This window comes from Globicephala melas, chromosome 5 (genome assembly GCF_963455315.2).
Source record: "Globicephala melas chromosome 5, mGloMel1.2, whole genome shotgun sequence".
NCBI classification, from domain to species: domain Eukaryota; kingdom Metazoa; phylum Chordata; class Mammalia; order Artiodactyla; family Delphinidae; genus Globicephala; species Globicephala melas.
Window position 1 is genome coordinate 1,935,931 of NC_083318.1, and position 18,779 is coordinate 1,954,709.

At 41.9% G+C, this 18,779-nt stretch overlaps 1 protein-coding gene across 9 annotated transcripts in view; it reads left to right on the top strand.

Annotated features, from left to right (window-relative positions):
* ADD1 (adducin 1) overlaps positions 1 to 18,779 on the top strand; it is a 76,635-nt gene that overhangs the window by 34,686 nt on the left and 23,170 nt on the right. For all 9 annotated transcript variants that reach the window (XM_030876740.2, XM_030876741.2, XM_030876742.2 and 6 more), the window contains exons 2-6: positions 643 to 857; positions 3,874 to 4,036; positions 10,483 to 10,634; positions 18,201 to 18,281; positions 18,526 to 18,675. In XM_030876740.2, coding sequence (XP_030732600.1) covers positions 663 to 857; positions 3,874 to 4,036; positions 10,483 to 10,634; positions 18,201 to 18,281; positions 18,526 to 18,675 — 741 coding nt within the window. In that variant the 5' untranslated portion in view covers positions 643 to 662. The remainder of the gene's footprint in view (positions 1 to 642; positions 858 to 3,873; positions 4,037 to 10,482; positions 10,635 to 18,200; positions 18,282 to 18,525; positions 18,676 to 18,779) is intronic.

Here is an 18,779-nt window from a genome sequence, read left to right on the forward strand (position 1 = left end):
CCATATTAGCAGATGTTTAAATTTGAGCCATTTGGGCATCTTTTCAGGTTATTCACAAACTCAAGGACATGCTGACATTTTCTGAGCCTACTATTATTGTTCTTTGAACCAAGAAGGTGATGTTGATGAAGAGCATTTTCCATTTGCATGAATACAGATGTGTGAGCGGCTTCTCTCCTTTGACCTGTGTGGCAAATCCTTTGCAGGGTTGCCACCAGTACTTTTTGGGGACAATATCATGAATCACATTTCTCCAGAAATGAACTGTGCTGCTTTTAGAAGATCCTGTCTGTTTGGGACAATATGTTGACTTGAAACTATCTTGTGGTCAAAATTTTCATATCTAATTATATTTTTTCAGTTTGTCAGAGGATATACTAGCTTTGTTATTGTTTTCTTGTTGTCTGCTGAAGAACAGTGGCAAGGACAAAAACTGCCCTTGTTGGTGGACAGGTGGGCGATGGCTGACCAGCCACATGCCTCAGAAGCCACAAAGAAGCATCACACGTCATGGCTCTGACTGGTCAGTCAGTCAGGGCATCCTCATGCTGGAGACTGTATTTATCAGGCTGATGTTCTCATTATGAAATGCTACTGGACATTGATTCAAAAACAATACTGTCTTTTGTTTTGATTCTGTAGGAACCTAGAAAGATTGTGCAATGAATGGTGATACTCGGGCTGCAGTGGTGACCTCACCACCCCCGACCACAGCCCCTCACAAAGAGAGGTATTTCGACAGAGTGGATGAGAACAATCCAGAATACTTGCGAGAGAGGAACATGGCACCAGACCTTCGCCAGGACTTCAATATGATGGAGCAAAAAAAGAGGGTGTCCATGATTCTGCAAAGTCCCGTAAGAGAAGCTTTGTCTCTGACCAAGTGTCCTCTTCCTTCTTCCACTACTTCAGCTCTTATGCTCTGTTGTATGTGTCATAGTCCGTTTACCTTAACACAGGAAATCAGTGCCTCGTATATATGTATGGCTGTTAAAGAGTTCAGTTTAGTTCAAGTTATCAGACACACAAATGAAAAATCTTCCTTATCGTAAAGGATAGGAGGTGTTCATTTCTCCTTTTCACTCTCTCACTGCTTCGCCAGAGAGTCTTTATAACGACCATTTGAAAATTACTCTTTCCTCCAAAACACCTAGCTTGGTGCTGGGCACTTAGTAGGTCTCAGCAACACCTGATTGTTGATTGATTCTACCTTTAGTTATGGTCGGCATTTGAACCACAGTCACGCCCAACTGTCTTCTGTTTGCATCTTTAGGTAAAGTAGTGCTGTTTTCATAGTTTTTTCATGTTGATGCTGCTGTCTTTATGTGTGCTTCATTCTTTTTATCCTTTTAATCTGTTCTTGTTTTATTTCCTTAATATTTTGGGGTATCACTTGGCAGATAATTCATTTGAGTTATTTTTTTAAATGTTGATCATCTCTGTCTGCAAGGAACTGGGTACTTAGCATACAAAGCTTATTTGTTTGGTTGTTATTATTATTCATATATTATTCCTCAATAATATAACTTACAGTAAAGTACACAAGTCTTAAGTGTACAGCTTGATGAATTTTGACATATGTATAACACCTGTGTAAACGCCCAGATCAAGTCTCAGACTTTACATTGTAGTCGAAGGAGATAACCAAGGAGCAACAAATAGAAGCACAGTGCAGGAAACAGCTGGATGATTAGATTGAGTGTGACTGGGTAGAACAAACCTCTCTGAGTGAGGAAGATTTGACCTGAACTCTGAATGACAGGAAGGAGCCGGCCATGCAGGGATGGGGGAGAAGCAGACATGAAATTCCCAGGACAGGAATGAGCTTGAAGAGTCCAAGGGCAGCCAGTGTGGTCTGGGCATAGGAAGCGGGAGTGTGGGGTGTGTGAGATTGGAGAGGGAGGAAGGGGCAGTTGCCTCAGAGGCTGTGTCAGCCCAGCTCAGGGTACGGTGCAGATGGGAACGGCACGCTTCAGTCTTTGAGTAACTCATTCTGGGTTGGTATACAGAGAGCACCGTAAAGGGCAAGAGAATAAGGTGTCTTTCCAAGCAAGAGGTAGTGGTAGCTTGGGCCAGAGTGGTGGTGGTAGAGGTGGAGAGAGGTAAACTCATTTGTGTTCTGTTTTGAAGGTGGAATAAATAGGACTTGCTGATGGATGGGGAGGAAGAGGTGAGGGAAAAAAAAAAGAATCAGGATAACATCTAGACTTGGCTTGAGCAGTTTTCCTGTGTAAAAGCAACAAGAAACCAAGTGAAAATCACTAAGGATAGAGTGAAGAAGCTAAACTTTCAGTACCGAGTATGTGCCAGGCACTGTGCTGGGGGCACTGGGGATGCCAAGTCCCTACCCACAGGGGTCAAGAACACAGTCAGCATCAAAATGTTACTGATCCACATGCACTGTGGGGTCTGGGAACAGAGAAAGAACCCTAGAGGAAAGACTGGTAAGGCCTGGGCTTTACTGAGTAGAATGTACCCGGTGTTGGTTTTTTGGTTTTAGGAGCGTGGATCGTTCAACTGCAGTAAGGAGTGGGAAGGCCCACCCTGTGTGTACAGATGCTGACAGTTGGGAGATGTGCGAGGGAACCTGTGGAAGTTTCCTTCAGACTGATTCTCTGTTCTCAGTGGAATAACAAGTGGAGGCATCTGCTTAGAATGGGCACGGGGCGTGGTGTAGAGAAGGCATGGAGAGTAGGCGAGAGAATGGGCAAGAAAGGTCAGGAATGATCCCTGGGTTAATGTCAAGGGTGCACTCAGGTCAGTGGTCATGGATTTACAGTGAGACAGTGCGGTACGGTCTTCGTTTTTGCCCCCCAGCCACTTTCAGCAGCGTGAATAGAAAGGGTGTGAAGAGTTGAACTTAACATGGGGTTGGGATTTTGCCAGATGAAATGGTAGAGAGTTGAAGTTGTAAGCAAGGGAATGGCTATAGTTTTAAACCAAGGGCCTAAGCTGAGTGAGAGAGGTCAGGACACAGGGAAGGTACGGGATGGTGATAAGGTCTTAGGATCAAGACGGACACTAGGAGAGGGTGTTTGGAGAGCATGTGCTTGGCTCCGAGACTGAAGAGGGGCCCAGTTACTAGAAATGAGCAGGTCTCTAGGGCATGACCATGGAAATAGGAGGCCGGGGTGAATTGGATGACACAGTCGTCGGAGCAGAGGCGATCAGGGAGCTGAGAGGGGAGGGTGTGGATATTTAACCATCCGGAGTTAGGACCAAACAAGCAAGCAGGCAAGGTCATTGGCTGGTGACTGCTGGTTGAGGAAAGAGTCTGGGGTCCAGATGGGTGGCTCCAGGCCTCACTCACTGGTAGTTGCTAAGCGCAGCTCCATACTGTGCACATATAGGTCATCTGGAATGCTGTTGATACAGAGGGTCCTTTGTACTGTGGATTTTTTCTTTTTGTGTTTTCCTTACTAAGTTTTAAGTTCCTGATGGCAAAGCCATTTTCTTCCTATGTGTCCTCAGTGCCTAGAACAGTGTCAGGTGTTGTAAGGTGACTCAGGGTATTTAATCAGTCCCCTACTGTTTAAAATGTAGACTGTTACCTGTTTTCCCTTTTATTGGTAATAATGCTGGAATGAGCATCCTTATGAATAAGTCTTTGAGCACATCTGTGATGAGTTCCTTAGAAAAGATTCCTAGGAATAGGATGCCTGTTCAAATTTTTAAGCTTTTATCTTGTTAAATTACTGTCCAAAAAGAATGTACTTATTTATGCTCCAGGTAGTGACATATTGAGACTATCCATTTGCCTTTCCAGCACTGGATGAAAACAAACAGAAAATTAGTCTATGCGATAGTTACCCTTGCCTTCCCAAGGAACAGAAAAGAAACGATATCTCATTGTTTTAATTTGCCTTTTATTAGGCTTTCTGTGAAGAATTGGAATCAATGATACAGGAACAATTTAAGAAGGGGAAGAATCCCACAGGCCTATTGGCATTACAGCAGATTGCAGATTTTATGACCACGAATGTACCGAATGTCTACCCGGCAGCTCCGCAGGGAGGGATGGCTGCCTTAAACATGAGTGAGTAGTTCCTGACTTGGTATACATTCTTTGTCATTTTCCGGGTAAAATTTCCTAATGTTTTCCAATGTGAAATAGATGAGCACACACTATGTAATACATAGAATTGAGGTTTTTTTAAAAATCGAGTTTTAGTTGTAGTAAAAGATAGGCCTAAAAATGTCTTGACTATAGAGGGCTCCTTTTTTATGAGCCAGTGGGACTGTTATTTCTCAGGCAGGTAACTTTTTATGTGGCTTCTCAGACCCTTTATGAATTAAAAAAAAAAAACTAATTAGAAATAATGCTTGGGGAGTAGCACATTGATTTTGATTTTGCCTGAACTTATTTCAGTCAAGCCAACATTTCTTTTTTTTTTTTAAATAAATTTATTTATTTCATTTTAAATTTTTGGCTGTGTTGGGTCTTCGTTGCTGCACGCGGGCTTTCTCTAGTTGTGACGAGCAGGGGCTACTCTTGGTTGCGGTGCGTGGGCTTCTCATTACGGTGGTTTCTCTTGTTGTGGAGCACGGGCTCTAGGCGCACGGGGTTCAGTAGTTGTGGCTCATGGTCTCTAGAGCGCAGGCTCAGTAGTTGTGGTGCATGGGCTTAGTTGCTCCGCGGCATGTGGGATCTTCCCGGACCAGGGCTCAAACCCGTGTCCCCTGCATTGGCAGGCGGATTCTTAACCACTGCGCCACCAGGGAAGCCCCAAGCCAACATTTCTTATCCACCATTCCTCACTGCTCTTCGCAAATGAATGAGAAACAGAAAAATTCCAAAAGAAAGCTAGAAGAAAACTGTTGGGTGGGTGAATGTGAGCAAAGTTAGTTAGCAAAGATAGTTGTGCAGAGATGACGCTTTGCCGTGGCTGTTGAATTTGTAAACGTTAACATGACAAGGTGGAGCCCAGGGTACCTTGAGCATCAGCTAATGTGACCTGCTGTGTACTGTGCCCTGGATCAGTCTCTGATGTTTCTAGTTGGTTAATCAGCTTCTGACTACCAACTTAAGGTATTGGTTTGCGTTAGATCACCTGCCATGTGCTATTTACCTGTCTGTTCTCTGGTATTCTTAGAAGTTGATTGACATTCACCTGAGTGATAATATCATTAATGTCCAGAGAGTGTTAAAAATCACATGTAATTTACTAGCTCACACTTCCATCCTGAAGTTGAATGGTAGTCACTAGGTTTTCATGTTTTCACATGGATTCTTTTTTATTTATTTATTTATTTATTTAATTTTATTTTTGGCTGCAGTGGGTCTTTGTTGCTGCACACGGGCTTTCTCTAGTTGCGGCGAGCGGGGGCTACTCTTTGTTGTGGTGCACAGGCTTCTCATTGCAGTGGCTTCTCTTGTTGCAGAGCACAGGCTCTAGGCGCATGGGCTTCAGTAGTTGTGTTGCGTGGGTTCAGTAGTTGTGGCCCACGGGCTCTAGAGCGCAGGCTCAGTAGTTGTGGCGCATGGCTTAGTAGCTCCACGGCATGTGGGATCTTCCTGGACCAGGGGTCGAACCCGTGTCCCCTGCATTGGCAGGCGAATTCTTAACCACTGCACCACCAGGGAAGTCCTCACATGGATTCTGAATGGATTCTAGTGATATTTATATGAATTAGATAATAAAGGACAATGTAATATATTTACTCACATATTGTTTTCTAGTCAGAGATAAAGGAAATTTTAATAGTGCCACACCAAAAAAAGAAGGAAGAAAAAAATCTAGTTTTAATTGTATCTAATAGTTTACTTCTCACATATAAAAAATTTTAATGTGAATTTTAACCTTTGTTGTGGAATATAATGTATGTAGATGGCATAGAACAAAAAGATATATAACGTATGAGTGGTTTAAGGTGAGCGCCTTTATAACCAGCACCCTGGTTAAGAAATAAAGTTTTATCAGTTGCTTGCCCTCTTAAAAGGAATCACCGTCTTGACTTGAATGGTATCACTGCCTTGCTTTTCTTTATAGTTTTATCATCCAAATGGTTATACTTAAATATATTATGGTTTAGTATTTGTCTTTTTTTACTTACTGTCTCTTCAGCATTTTTAAAGCTACAAGTTGCCCCTCCATCTCTCTTTTTCTCCTCGCACTTTAAAGGAAATGGGTTTTGTTGACCTGTAGAGTTTGCTACAGTCTTGAATTTTACTGATGCCATCTCCATGGTGCCCATTATGTTCTTTTTTCTTTTGTATTTACAGTAAATTGGTAGCTGGGTCTAGAAGCTTGGCTGTATTTGGATTTTGTTCTTTGGCAAGCTCACTGCATAGGTGGCACTGTGTTCTACCCGCAGGCACATAAGCCTGCTTGTTGCCATTTGTGCTGTAGCAGCCATCATTGCTCAATGCCTAGATCCGTTAATTTAACAAAGGTTCCAAGATGGTGATATTTTAATTTTGTCATTCCTTCTTCTGTATTTACTAGTTAGAACATTTCTGTAAAGAGAAACTTCTCTGGGAAATGGGGCATGACCAGAAAGGGGGCCGCCTCATTCTCTGTCACTCAACGCATGATTGCAGGGAGGCTGGTGCTAAACCATTCATAGATGACCTGCTTGTTGGTCAGGGTTTCATACGGAGCAGAGCAGCTTCCTTGCTGAGATCTATTGGAAGTCAGCCCTCAACCCACACGCACAAAAAGAAACTTCCTCTCAGCTCTTTTGCTTACCCCGTGGTACGGTTTGTATAAAGGTAACCATTCAAAACGAGAAGTTGGTTTCCTGTCATCTTCTAAAGTGACCAGTTACTATTTCTTTAATATTATTTTGAATGCATAGGTTTTTAAAAAAATTTATTTATTTGGTTGTGTCGGGTCTTAGTTGTGGCAGGCAGGCTCCTTAGTTGCAGCTCACAGGCTCCATAGTTGAGGCTCGAGGGCTCCTGTGGCTCGCCGGCTCCTTAGTTGCGGCACATGGGCTCCATAGTTGTGGCATGCGGGCTCCTTAATTGCAGCTTGTGGGCTCCTTAGTTGCAGCTTGTGGGCTCCTTAGTTGCGGCTCGCTGGCTTCCTTAGTTTTGTGGCATGAGAACTCTTAGTTGCAGCATGCATGTGGGATCTAGTTCCCGGACCAGGGATCGAACCCGGGCCCCCTGCATTGGGAGCACAAAGTCTTAACCACTGCGCCACCAGGGAAGTCCCTGCAGAGATTTAAATATATTTAATGTGTTTCAAAACATTGCAGTTATCCTTTTTGATACTACTCACATTGTCCCACCTTTGACTAAAGAGAACCTCTCCAAGTTGACTCCTGAGCCTAGTAGTCTTTGACAGCTTCCAGGCCACCTCCTGTAGGAGATGTTCTAGGCTCATCTTGTACATTTCCTGCCCCAGATCTGGAGTCAGCCATTTCTCTAAGAAACCTTGATTTCTTTTTGTGAGAAATGAAATTTTAGTCTGGGTGCTAGAAATGCTCTTTGCTACTGACTGGTTAGTTATTCTTTTTAGACCTTTTTAGTGGATAGAGCTAGGAAATATAAATTACCTTTTGGAGATTTCCTAAGAATCCGCCTGCCAATGCAGGGGACATGGGTTCGAGCCCTGGTCTGGGAAGATCCCACATGCCGCGGAGCAGCTAAGCCTGTGCACCACAACTACTGAGCCTGCGCTCTATAGCCCGCGAGCCACGACTACTGAAGCCCGCGCAACTAGAGCCTGTGCTCCCCAACAAGAGAAGCCACCACAGTGAGAAGCCCGCGCACTGCAACAAAGAGTAGCCCCTGCTCACTGCAAATAGAGAAAGCCCACGCACTGCAACTAGAGAAAGCCCGCGCACAGCAACGAAGACCCAATGCAGCCAAAAATAAACAAATAAATTTATTTTTAAAAATTACCTTGTGATTTGTATACTATATTGATAAATTGGAATTGTAAGTATAATTATAAATATATTGGAATTATAATTCCAATTAAAATTCAGGTCTAAGGGGTTTTTACTTAACCTCTTCTATCTAACATTTGTTTTTCTTTCTTCTACAACAAGAATTCTGGTTCTCCAGGACACCAGGAATAACAAAACTAGAATATTAATAACTCATTTGCTTTCTCTCACATACCCCACACAGTATCAATCCTATACCAATAATATGTTCTCTCTTCATGTTTTAAAATAGTTATATTCTCTGTTGTCAGAGCATATAACCAATATATGTTATGGTCTTGTTTTTACATTCATTTTGTGTTACAATTAATAACTTAATTCTGTAATAAATATATATTTAATGCTCACCACCAGTCCTTGTATCAGTGCCCCTTTAGTCAATTTGGTTGTCTGAAGTTGCTTTTATAGTAGATTTCCCAGAAAACACTTGTGGAAAGGATTTCTTCATTCTTGCGTTGTGGCCTTTATATGTTTGGTTTAGTTAGTTTGGGTATAAAATCATTGGCTCACATTTTCCTATTTTGTGTATCTTAAATGCATAATTCATTTTCTTAGAATTTGAAGACAATCTTTCCATATAAGTTACTTGGTTTCTTTTCCTTGATGCTCATAATCTATTTTCCTTTTTCTTTAGAGTCCAGAAATTTTACCAGAATATGTCTTGGTGTTTGTCTTTCTGGGCAGTTTTCTCAGATGATGTGCCCTTCCAAACCTTTTTTATTTTCAGAGTGTTTTCTTGAATTGGTTTTTAATATTCATTCTGTTCCCTTGCTTTTGTTTCCTGGTATGCACATGATGGATTTTCCTTGTCTGACTTCTTTAACTGTCAACGTTTTCTCAAGTTCTTTTTATCACTTTCTTCATTTCTTTATGATTTAAAAAGTTTTTCTCCTCTTTCACCTTTACGCTGTTTTTAATATTTATTTTTAAAATTATTTTTCATTTATATCTAATTCCTTTTATATTCTAGCCCTCATTTCTGAATTTTTCTAATTATATTAAACATTTTTCTTATCTTTTATTATTAATGCCTTTCTTTATCTTTTATGAAATAATAGGTTATAGTTTTCATTTGTTTTGTGGATATGTTTTTTGTGCTTTTGTTATGTGTAGGAATGTGATTTTGCTCTTTTTTCTTTTAATAATTTATTTTTAAAATTTATTTAATTAATTTATTTTTGGCTGCATAGGGTCTTCGTTGCTGCGTGCAGGCTTTCTCTAGTTATGGAGAGTGGAGGCTACTCTTCATTGTGGTGCGTGGTCTTCTCATTGCCGTGGCTTCTCTTTTTTTTTTTTTTTTTTTGCTGTACACGGGCCTCTCACTGTTGTGGCTTCTCCCGTTGCGGAGCACAAGCTCCGGACGCGCAGGCTCAGCGGCCATGGCTCACGGGCCCAGCCGCTCCGCGTCATGTGGGATCTTCCCAGACCGGGGCACGAACCCATGTCCCCTGCATTAGCAGGCGGACTCTTAACCACTGTGCCACCAGGGAAGCCCCCGTGGCTTCTCTTGTTGCGGAGCACAGGCTCTAGGCGCATGGGCTTCAGTAGTTGCGGTGCGTGGGCCCAGTAGTTGTGGCTCGTGGGCTTTAGAGCCTAGGCTCAGTAGTTGTGGCACATGGGCCTAATTGCTCCACAGAATGTGGGATCTTCCCAGACTAGGGCTTGGACCCGTGTCCCCTGCATCGGCAGGCGGATTCTTAACCCCTGTACCACCACGGAAGCCCTCTTTGAATAATTTTTGTGTGGTATTTGATCATGATATTTTTCTGTTCATTTTTACATGAAATTAGTTTTCCTGGAGGAGTCCAGTTCAGGAATCCTGACTCTAGAGCTCCCTCTTCTGTTGTTTTTGTGAAGTGCTAAAAAATATGGCAGCTTATTTAATTCTCCTCCCTTGCTTTTATCTGGGTCTTTTCTCTTTTCTTCTTTTCTTTTCTCTCGTTCCCAGCCCCATATTCCCCTCTCCTCCCCTCCCCTCTTTTTTTTTTGTAATAAATTTATTTACTTACTTATTTATTATTTTTGGCTGCGTTGGGTCTTTGTTGCTGCATGCAGGTTTTCTCTAGTTGCGGTGAGCGGGGGCTACTCTTCGTTGTGGTGCGTGGGCTTCTCATTATGGTGGCTTCTCTTGTTGCAGAGCACAGGCTCTAGGCACGGAGGCTTCAGTAGTTGTGGCTCGTGGGCTCTAGAGGGCAGGCTCAGTGGTTGTGGTGCATGGGCTTAGTTGCTCCGCTGCATGTGGGATCTTCCCAGACCAGGGCTTGAACTCGTGTCCCCTGCATTGGCAGGTGGATTCTTAACCACTGCGCCACCAGGGAAGCCCCATAATGTATATGTTTAATACTGTAAATGTCCTTCTAAGTTTTGCTTTACTGCATGCTACAAATTTTATTACCTTTCTGTTATTGATTTCTACCTTAATTGTATTAATGTTGGGGAACTTGGTCTTTATGAAATAGTCTTTGACGTTTTCAAGACTTACCTTATGGCCCATTGTGGGACGATTAATATCTCAACTATTATTTGATTTACATTTGACAAGAAATATTAAATCTTTGAGTCTTGTTTCTTTTTTCATTTCAGGTCTTGGTATGGTGACTCCTGTGAATGACCTTAGAGGATCTGATTCTATTGCCTATGACAAAGGGGAGAAGTTATTGCGGTGTAAACTGGCAGCGTTTTACCGACTAGCAGATCTCTTTGGATGGTCTCAGCTTATCTACAATCACATCACAGTGAGTATTAAATGGGGTAGTAACTGAATGATAAGTGGAGTAGTATGTGTCTGGCACCACCTGTTTTCATTTAGGGGGAGAGGGAATCTGGCTGAGCTGAAGTAAATCTTGGAACACCTTCCTTCTGATTGCTGACTGCAGAGTATAATAATCTGAGAATTAGCCAGTTTGAATTAAAAATTATGAGAACAGTAGTTCTTTAAAACTCCTTTCTTGCTTGCTCACCTAATAAATGAGTGTTTACCAAATTATAGGCAGTTCCTAAAGTTCTTTTTATGCCTAAAAAATCAAGAATGAAGATGTTTTCTTTCCTACTTGGACCAAAGCCTTCTATCTCTCATATTTATTTCTTCAGATATTCCAGTTTTAGCCATTTTTCAACATTATCAGGACCTCTAGTTTCTTCAATTCATTCTTTTTTTTTTTTTAATTTGTTTTTGGCTGCATTGGGTCTTCGTTGCTGCGCTCAGGGTTTCCCTAGTTGCAGCGAGCAGGGGCTACTCTTGGTTGCAGTGTGCATGCTTCTCATTGCGGTGGCTTCCCTTGTTGAGGAGCACAGGCTCTAGGGCACATGGGCTTCAGTAGTTGTGGCGCACAGGCTCAGTAGTTGTGGCTCAAGGGCTCTAGAGCGCAGGCTCAGTAGTTGTGGCTCGTGGGCTCTAGAGCACAGGCTCGTTAGTCGTGGCACACGGGTTTAGTTGCTCTGCAGCATGTGGGATATTCCCGGACCAGGGCTCAAACCTGTGTCCCCTGCATTGGAAGGAGGATTCTTAACCACTGCGCCACCAGGGAAGCCCCTTATTGGATATTTTAAATTATTAATATAGTGTGTGCTTATTGTGGCAAGCGTCCCTTACACAGACGTTGAAAGAAGAAATCATAATCCTGTGAATACTCTTGTCCCCCTTGAGATAACCAGCATTAACAGACGTTTAAATCGTTTTACCCTTTTCTCCATACTCAACACACTCAGTACACACAGTACTTAATACACATGTGTAGGTGTTTTTTACTTGTGGACTCATAACCAGCAGTGCTTAGTTCAGCTTCATTCATTTTTTTTTTTTAAGTATTTATTTATTTGTTTTGGCTGTGAAAGGATCTTAGTTGCTGGATGTGGGCTTCTTAGTTGCGGCAGGCATGCTTTTAGTTGTGGCATGCATGCAGGATCTAGTTCCCTGACCAGGGATTGAACACGGGCCCCCTGCATTGGGCGCACGGAGTCTTACCCAGTGGACCACCAGGGAGGTTCCCAGCTCCATTCTTGACTCCAAGGAATGCTCTTTGATGGTAGTCTGAAGCCCACCTTTGTGACTAGTGCACTGTGCTTCTGGGATGTGGTAGGGATCTTTGCCAGATATACCGAGTTACCCTCCCCTCTTTTCTCCACATTGCCGCTAAAGTGAACCTTTCAAAACGCAGACCTGACCCTGTTGTATCTATGCTGTCTTGCCTGTGGAATGTCACTTCCACCCTAGAACACCTGCTTTATTTCCCCCACAGCAGTTACCATCATCCATACTGTACGTTTGTTCGTCGTCCACATCAGCTCCATGAAAGGAGCCTCCGGCTGTGTCCTGGGAAGAATTCCTGTGCTGGGCACAGAGGAGGCGCCTTTTGATATTTGGTCAGTGGATCCAGTTAGCCTCCCACAAGAGCTGGCTCTCTTCCTTGTGCCTGCGTGGAAATTGCTGGCCTCTGTGGCTAATTATACTTGACAGAACGTCTATGTAGATTTTTTTTTTTTAATAAGTTTATTTATTTATTTTTGGCTGCATTGGGTCTTCGTTTCTGTGTGAGGGCTTTCTCTAGTTGCGGCGAGCGGGGGCCACTCTTTATCGCGGTGCGCGGGCCTCTCACTATCTCGGCCTCTCTTGTTGCGGAGCACAGGCTCCAGATGTGCAGGCTCAGTAGTTGTGGCTCATGGACCCAGTTGCTCCGCGGCATGTGGGATCTTCCCAGACCAGGGCTCGAACCCATGTCCCGTGCATTGGCAGGCAGATTCTCAACCACTGCGTCACCAGGGAAGCCCCTGTGTAGAGATTTAATGCTAAATGGTTGCCTAAAAATTAGTTCCATGAAAATATTACATCGCTAAGAGGAAATGTAATCCTTGGCTTAATGCCAGCCTTACATTCTCTGGGGATTTTAAAAGCTGTTTACTACTAGTCCTATTATGAATGCTATTTAAATAAGTTTGAATTGCTTAAATTGATCATTTTTTTCCCCCTTTAATTATTTAGGACTTGGCAGAATTAAAACATTAGTTAGGGGCTTCCCTGGTGGCGCAGTGGTGGAGAGTCCGCCTGCCGATGCAGGGGACACGGGTTCGTACCCCGGTTCGGGAAGATCCCACATGCTGCGGAACGGCTGGGCCCGTGAGCCATGGCCGCTGAGCCTGCGCGTCCGGAGCCTGTGCTCTGCAACGGGGGAGGCCACAACAGTGAGAGGCCTGTGTTCTGCAAAAAAAAAATTAAAAAAACATTAGTTAGGTGTTTACTTTTCTGTAAGTGATCTCTTTGGGACTTAACACTGAATAAAAAAGAAATTCAAGTTACAAAACATATTTCTTATATCTTGTGAACTAGAAAATCTTTGAGGAAGAAAGTTTTTGTTTTTTTAACTATTTATAGCATCCATATTTTGGTTTCACAGTCTAGGCGTTATCATATATAGATTTAACAGAAAAGAAATATTAATAGTATCAGTGCAGCCAAAAAGTGCCAACAGGTCATCGTGCCCTTTCTTTGAAGGAGGGCAATAGGGATTTTCTGCTAAAGGGATTTAAAAGTGCTAACAGGTGTTAGAGGATTGGAGATGATTGTCTGAATTAATCTCTGTCTTAAGATTGCATTGGATTTAGAGAAGCTTTTGAGCGGGGGTGTCAAAAGACAGGATAGCCCAGTTGGCACATGAGGTGGGCTTCCTCTCTTGGTGGCTCTTAGCCAATGGCAGGGTCTTTCCATCCCTAAATGCCTCTGGGTGTCAGTGGAATGCTAGGTTCACCTCCATTCTGGATTCCAAGGAATGCTAACCCTCCGAGGTGGTGGGCTCCAGAGGTGGCAGCGGGTCCACAGTGACTGTGTTCTGAGGACATGATAGGGATCTCTGCCAGAGATAGTGAGTCGGGTGTATTGTGTTTTCGGTGAATGACGTTAGCGCTCATTCCTTGTGCACAGAGAAGGGGCATTACATGTGGGAAGACTCGCAGTTAGACCAGTGCTACGCCATCAGGGACTAGAAAACTTACTTTGAAATGTCCTCTCTTTTTTCAGTCTACATCAGTATTTAGCACTTTCTCCTTTTTGTTTCAGATTCTGAAGATTGTATATTTTAAGCTTTTCCATTATAATATGTAGATCTGTTAAGCTCACTCTTGGAAATATATGTTAAAGAAAGAAGTCAAAGAAGAAAACATGATGTATAAATATATTTATTATAGCATTATCTGTAATAATAAAAAAATTTGAGTCTTAATATCCATCAGTAGGTGGGAAATGGCTCAGTTATTCAACATCAGCTTGAGGGAATGTTACATATTATGAAAAATAATTGATAAAGACCATCTGAAACCATGGAAAATAATTATTATAAAAGAGAAAATATAAAATGTATACTGTTTATAGCTATATGAATTATGTGTGTGTGTATATATATATATATATATATATATACACACACATAGACAAAGAAAAAAGTGAGTAAAACTGGCTATGTAGTATTTTTTTAATGTGGGACCTCATAGCATGAGCGTGCTTCTAAAACTTATGTGGAGGAAAAAAGGCCTAGAATAGATAACTCCTGAAGAACTAGGTAAGGAGATATTTTTTCCTATCAAGTGTCAAACTTATAAAGTGATGGTAACTAAAATAGTGTGCTTTGGGGAAAGGCAGAAACAGATAAACCAGTGGGACAGAGCCCAGAACTAGATCTTTATGTACTGAAATCAGATATACAGGGACTTCACTGGTGGTCCAGTGGTTAAGACTCCACGGTTCCAGTTCAGGGGGCCTGAGTTCAGTTTCTGGTCAGGGAACTAGATCCCGCATGCTGCAGTGGAGATCCTGCATGCCTCAACTAAGACCCGGTGCACCCAAATAAATAAATAAATATTAAAAAAAAAAAAAAGAAATCAGATATACAAAAGAGTCTGCATTGCAGATCATCAAGGGAAGAATGATGGACCAGGCTGTAATTGGTGCTGGCACAATTAGATTGAAAAATCAGAATTGGAAAATTGTATTGGATTCTTACCTTATACTGTATAGAGTCACAAAGCAATTCCAATGAATTAAGCATTGAGTGTGAAAGATAATACTTAAAAAATTTTAGGATCTGTATAAGTGAAAATCACTTACCTTTAACCTCTGACTTAAGGAAAGTTGTCTTAAGACACAAAAGCACTTATCATAAAAGAAAAGATGAATAAATCATTTGACTACATTAAAGTAAACAAATTTCTCATCATTAAAAGACACCATAAAGAGAGTGAAAATAAAAGCTTACAACCTAGAAGATTTTGCCTCACGGTTAGCCAACAAGAAATTAGTATCCAGAATAGATGAAGAACTATCAGTAAGCAACCAGTATAAAATGGACAAAAGACAAGGCAATTTACAGGAATTTCACAGAAGGGGAAATGAGACTGGCTTATAAAAATATGAAATGTTGCTCAACTCAGTTGTAACTGGGAAATTATAAAGTCACGATGGAATACCATTTCACAGACATCAGATTTTAATTTTTAGGAAAGATGGTTGTAGAAGCACAGAACTATCATATACTACTAGCAGGAGTGTACATTTAATTAGGCCCTTTGGAAAATAATTGGCTTCACCTCCTACTTTGTTACCCTGGAGAAACTTGTACCATGTACACTAGGAGACAGGTATAAGAATGTTCATAGCATTGTTTTTAATGGCAAAATGAAAACCACGTCCATTGACAGAAGGTGGATACATAAATTGTATATTCATCCAATAGGCACTATACAGCAATGAGGATGAATAAATTATTGCCATGTTGTATATCATCTGCAGGAATCTCAGAAACAGTGTTGAGGAAAAAAAGTCACCGAAAAATACAGTATGATTGCAATTACATGAAGTTCACAAACAGATAAAAATTAAGCAATGTATTGCTTAGGGATGAATATATATAAAGTAAAACTGTAAGGAAAAGAAAGAAAATGCTTAACACATAACTCAGGATAGTGATTACTTATGGGATATGGGGAGAAAGAAACAGCTTCAGAAATATTAGATTTATTTTGTTTCTGAAGCTGGTTGAAAGGTACATGGACATTTGATTTATTATTTTACTTAAGTTGTACGTATACCTGCTAAATACTTTTTTACATGCATGTTTCAAAATAAAAACTTTTAAAATAAGGAAAAATTATCTGACTTGGGACTTCCCTTGTGGCACAGTGGTTAAGAATCTGCCTGCCAGTGCAGGGAACACTGGTTCGATCCCTGGTCTGGGAAGATCCCACATGCCACAGAGCAGCTAAGCCCATGCACCACAACTACTGAGCCTGTGCTCTAAGAGCCTGTGAGCCACAACTATTGAGCCCGCGTGCCACAGCTACTGAGCCTGCGCTCTAAGAGCCTATGCGCCGCAACTACTGAGGCCCGTGCACTCTAGGACCCATATGCCGCAACTACTGAGCCTGCGTGCTGCAGTAGCTGAAATCCGCGCACCTAGAGCCCGTGCTCTGCAAACAGAGAAGCCGCTGCAATGAGAAGCCCGCGCACCGCAACGAAGAGTAGCTCCCGCTCGCCGCAGCTAGAGAAAGCCCACGCGCTGCAACGAAGACCCAGCGCAGCCAAAAAAATAAATAAATGAAATTAAAAATATCTGACGTTTAATTTTTCCCTGTTTCCAACCTTATTTTTCTTCATCCCAGCCAATAAATACACAGTAATTCCTTGTTTAAGTTTTGTTTTGACCCAGTTTGGGAATTGGGGAATTTGCATAGTTTTGATTTAGATAGTTAGAAAGATCAACATCTTTTATAAAATAAAAGAACTGACTTCAGCGTTAAAAAACCTGGCTAACTTAAAATTAATGGGAAAATATTTGGGGGAAAGGCCCAAAATTATGGAAAGGCCCAAATATTTCTGGCCCCTCGGTAGTGAAAGTGTGGAGTCCTAACCACTGGACTGCCAGGGAATTCCCAGCATTTCTGAAACAACTAAAAAGGAGTAGAGACCTAGTAGTAGAGATTTATAGAGAATGGATATTGTAGAGATGGCTTTCCTACCACCATTAATAATACTGCAGTAGTGTAATAGTTAAGAGATGCCATTTATTGAAAGCTTTATTGTGAGCACAAGCCCCTTTCATCCCCACTTCATGGGTGAGGAGGCCAGGAGCCCAGGGTCCCCAGAGCAACATAGACAGTTCTGGGTTCTAACTCAGGTCTTATATGACTGTGGGTCCGCATTCTAGTGTGCTGAGGAAATCCAGTGAGTTTCGCGTGAAGGTGACATGGAGGAGATGGGATAGTTTCAGATGTCCCAGGACTAAACTACAGTTTAGGGCAGAGGTAGACCTCGTTCTGTGTTGCACACCACAGACAGATTTCTGTTCAGTGTAAGAGAGAGTGTTCAATGATTAGGCCTCTCCAGCTTCTGTTTGTTTACTGCTGTACCCTAGCCTCCAGGTGCAGAAGGCCTCCGGGACTATTTGCTGAATGAAGGAACGAGGCCGGCCGTGTGAGGGCATCACTGCACTGTCCAAGCAGACACCCCTCCGCCCCGTGTGTGTTTCTTTTGGGCCACTATAGAAGTCACTGTGCTGGTTAGGAAGTTGGACTAAACAGCATAAGGCCTTTTCAACAAACATTGAATTCCACCTACCTGACCCTAGTTAGAATTCTTAGCCCAGTAGTAAATGTGTTCCGTCCTAATAGCTTTGGGAAGTCTTTTGAGTCTATCCCCAAATCATTACATTGATAAAAATTAGACTAAATTTTTGTGAGGGCAGGACTCCCCCCGACCCCGCACTACATGACTAGCATCTAGCACATATCCATCATATGTGACAAATCTGTATTGTTGAAAGAAAACTATATTGTGGAAGGAAGAAAGATACCAGGGGAGTAAGGATGTGATGTGTAGAGACTTTTGGTCAGGCAGAAAGGAAGAACGCTCTCTTATTTGTGATTTTTATGATTGTTCACTATCCTATAGGTTTTGAGTACTTAAAAAAAAAAAAAACATTTTGACTTTTAAAAAGTAAGGTTTGGTTTTCATTATTACACCCTTGAGGAGTGTCACCTTTTTGCACGTGATACTGGCTTGGTAGCCACCAGAAGGTTTTTTCTTTATAAAGTTAATTATCATGAATGTGACCAAGATGCACTTCATGTACCCAGTAAGTTACTACAACATAATAACAGAAAGCTTTCAGTACCCCTTAGCTTTGTGATAGGCACTGTATTTAAGTGAGACCCTATGTAGCTCAGTTAATGCTCACAAAAAAACCGTGAGTCTGTGGACTGAAAGAGATGCAAATAATTTCAATAGGATTTTTGAGCTAACTCAGTAATTCTCCGCACAGACCAGAGTGAGCTCCGAGCAGGAACACTTCCTCGTTGTACCTTTTGGACTTCTCTACAGCGAAGTGACTGCATCCAGTTTGGTAAGAATGTCCTTCTCTTCTTGGGCATCAAGTATATGTAGGTCATGTTAGGTAATTAAATACTGTCTAATCTCGTTAGACATGTAAAACCCAAGAAAGAGGAAAAACTCTATGTTTTGTGTGATTAACTCAGGGAAAAACTTTTATAATTAGTTATAAACACTTTAAACTTTGGTTTAAGTAATTTCTAGTTAGGATAACATGAAATCCTCTTGATATTTAAGATTTTGCTTTCTTATTTCAGGTTAAAGTCAGTCTACAAGGAGAGGCAGTGGACCGTGGAAGTACTAATCTAGGGGTAAATCAGGCTGGCTTCACGTTACATTCTGCCATTTACGCTGCACGCCCAGACGCGAAGTGCGTTGTGCACGTTCACACACCAGCAGGGGCCGCGGTGAGTGCGCTGCCCTGGTAGAGACTTCAAGTTTAAAGCCGTTCAGTGAGCGGCACTTCACATTTCCTCCAAATTGCCCTCTCTTGTTGCACCAAGTCAACAAA